General features: G+C 39.4%; 1 protein-coding gene across 2 annotated transcripts in view; it reads right to left on the bottom strand.

The window, feature by feature from the left end:
• LOC101987795 (solute carrier family 5 member 4-like) overlaps positions 1–2,907 on the bottom strand; it is a 33,393-nt gene that overhangs the window by 19,255 nt on the left and 11,231 nt on the right. For both annotated transcript variants that reach the window (XM_005360215.2, XM_026785761.1), the window contains 2 exons: positions 2,148–2,253; positions 907–987 (listed from right to left, as the gene is read on the bottom strand). In XM_005360215.2, coding sequence (XP_005360272.1) covers positions 907–987; positions 2,148–2,253 — 187 coding nt within the window. The remainder of the gene's footprint in view (positions 1–906; positions 988–2,147; positions 2,254–2,907) is intronic.

The following is a 2,907-nucleotide window of genomic DNA, read 5'->3' as shown; positions in this document are numbered from 1 at the left end:
AAAAAAAAAAAAAATTAATGAATATGTGTATACCCTTTTATCATGGCACTATTCACAGTTGTATCTAGTAGCCTAGGTGCCTGTTGCAGAACTCTGTCCCCTGGCACGACATAACCATTCACATCTCTAAACACCTTATACTAACAAGTTAGCTCCCACGAACATTCTCTACTGGAGGGCAAGGGGGTTCACAGGGCACCACACTATATGTATAAGGCACCTCTCATCCCTGAGAAAATAAGCAGTTGTTGGTTGCTGGGTAAAGGGATGCATTTTCTTCAGTGGTGTAACTACTAGTAATGTGCTCATGTTACTGTAGGTAACCCATGGCCTATGCTCCTATAGGTAACCCAACTAAACTCATGGTTCATTAAGTTAGACTTGGATGGAAACACTTTAGGAAATCGTTACTCAGTCCCCTACTGGGTTTAATAGATGCTTGTTCACATTTATCCAGGAAAAGTTTATATTACAGTGACTATCAACAGATGAATGGGCCTGGCACTACCAGAACTGAAGAGATTTTCTTTGTCTACCCACACTCTCTATCCGCTGGAGCTGAAGGAATCACCAACTTACTCTTAGCATCCCTAATAAGGGAACTATATGATATGGAAATATGACCTAGTAAAACTGAGAGGCAATACTACAAAGCAAACAGACAAAAGCATCTCCCACAGGGCTGGAGAGATGGCTCAGTGGTTAAGAGCATTGCCTGCTCTTCCAAAGGTCCTGAGTTCAAATCCCAGCAACCACATGGTGGCTCACAACCATCTGTAATGAGGTCTGGCGCCCTCTTCTGGCCTGCAGGCATACAGACAGATCATTGTATACATAATAAATAAATAAAAAAAAAAAAGCATCTCCCACAATTTACCAACCCAGGGTAAAATACACTACACTTACCAAACCCCATGAGAATTAAAGAACCAACCAGCATGATGAAAGCCTGGATAGTGTCTGTGTAAATCACAGAGGCCAAGCCCCCTGTGGAGACAAAATAATAAACAGAAACATTTTATCCATGCATTCGTATTTCTTTATCTTCATCTCTGGTCTCTCCTCTATCTCAAACACGGAAGTGAGTCAACAGGCAGCATATCATAGCTCCTATGTGAGCCATAAGCTTGCCTTGACATCAGTTTCTCCTAAGTGCGTATTAATGTACTTAGCTCATTTCCTCTTTCTCTTGTCTTACCGTGATTCAAAGTTCTTTGAGTTAGGGCTGAGTTCCATCTTGGTAAGTTTTTGAATATTACATAAGAAGAAAATGAGATTTTATACCCTGAAAGGTTATCATCTATTCAATTATCCCAGTTTAAGTGGGTAGAGCCTGTCTCAAGTGTAATCACTTGAGAGATAATGACTGGCTTGAGCTTTGTAATCATGTTGTATGCAAAAAAAAAATCTTCTTTAAATTCTAGACTCTTTAGAATTTCCATCCAAAGGTGTAGATGAAGAAACAAGGACGATCTGGGAAATCAGAGGTCAGGGCCCATCTGAATCTGAAACTGTATTCATTGCAAAACAGTCACCTCAGATTATTTTAATTGTTCCCACTTTTTAATCCTTTTAAGTAAGCTAGTACAAAGTATGCCAGCTGATTTGAAACGTATGAAATGGGTTTAATATAGTATGCATGAGACATTAGACCAACATCTAAGGGTCATGAAAGTCTGTTTGGATTATTGCCACATACTTTACACAATCAGCTGATCCCTGTTGTGATCATTTCTGTTGTGAAAATTGTGGCTCAATTCTGTGATATGACTTTTTTTTTTCTTTAACAATTTTAGTCTCACATTGTGTTTGCTAATCTTGTGTTGGAACTGCTCCTTCATTTAAGCCTTCTTCTATATATCTCATAAGAATAATTTTAAATAGTGATTTAGGTGCCAAACACACAGCTGAGCGAGACCATAACTTCCCCAACCCATCTTTTCTCGATCAATCCCCTTGAGTCTAATGATGAGCATTCTGACCTGTTAACCAGTTGTGGTTCTGGTCCTGAGCTCTACTCCCATGGCAGCCCCAGAATGGTACCCTTGGTTTGGCAACCAGAAGGCTAGTAACCATGGTTACTAATCACAGATTGGGGAAGGAAAAGAGAACACAGTATGAATGAGTAAAATAAACTGCAGACTCACCAGCAACTGTGTAAACAGCAGTGATAACCAAGAGGATGAAGATCGCCAGGTAAAGGTCCAATCCCAAAGCTATTTGAATGAATATGGCTCCAGAAAATATGCTTGACTGAAATACCAACAGTGCGGATGAGAAAGAAACATGATTTCACAAATTTGCTTTTTGTACTGCAACATTTACCTGTCCTTTTTCTGATAGACTTGTGTTAAACTGTTGAGACACCACTTTTCTAAAACACTATCCCTATAAACCATCAAACGATTTTCACTCTCTCTTCTGTACACTGATAGTAGGTACTCAAAAGACATGAAATTAAAGTGGATTGTTGACGTGGGATTCCCCTCTGTATGCTGTGAACACCATTGGTTAATAATAAAGAAATTGTCTTGGGCCTGCACATATTAAAAGAAAGAAAAGGCAACACCAGGAACAGAACATGTGTGAACTCTGTGACACCATGAAAGACAACCCTATGATAGTGGGTAAGCAAGAAGGAGAACCCCAGGTCAAAGACACAGAAGAAAAACTTTCTAAATCTAAAGAAAGAGACACATATCAAGGTCCAAAATTTGTACAGAACACCAAACAGATGGGAGGAGTAAAAGGAACCCCCGCCCATGTTATATAATTGTCAAAAGACTAAATACACAGAACAAAGGAAGGATACTGAGAGCAGCAAGATAGAAAGATGAAGTCAAATATATAGACAGGACCATTAAAAAAATAACTGGAAAGCTGTTGCACCCTGCCTAGCTTCTCTGG

The sequence above is a fragment of the Microtus ochrogaster genome, linkage group LG2 (assembly GCF_000317375.1).
Source record: "Microtus ochrogaster isolate Prairie Vole_2 linkage group LG2, MicOch1.0, whole genome shotgun sequence".
Taxonomy (NCBI): domain Eukaryota; kingdom Metazoa; phylum Chordata; class Mammalia; order Rodentia; family Cricetidae; genus Microtus; species Microtus ochrogaster.
The sequence above is the reverse complement of the archived record's forward strand: the minus strand, read 5'-3'. Positions and strand labels throughout refer to the sequence as shown.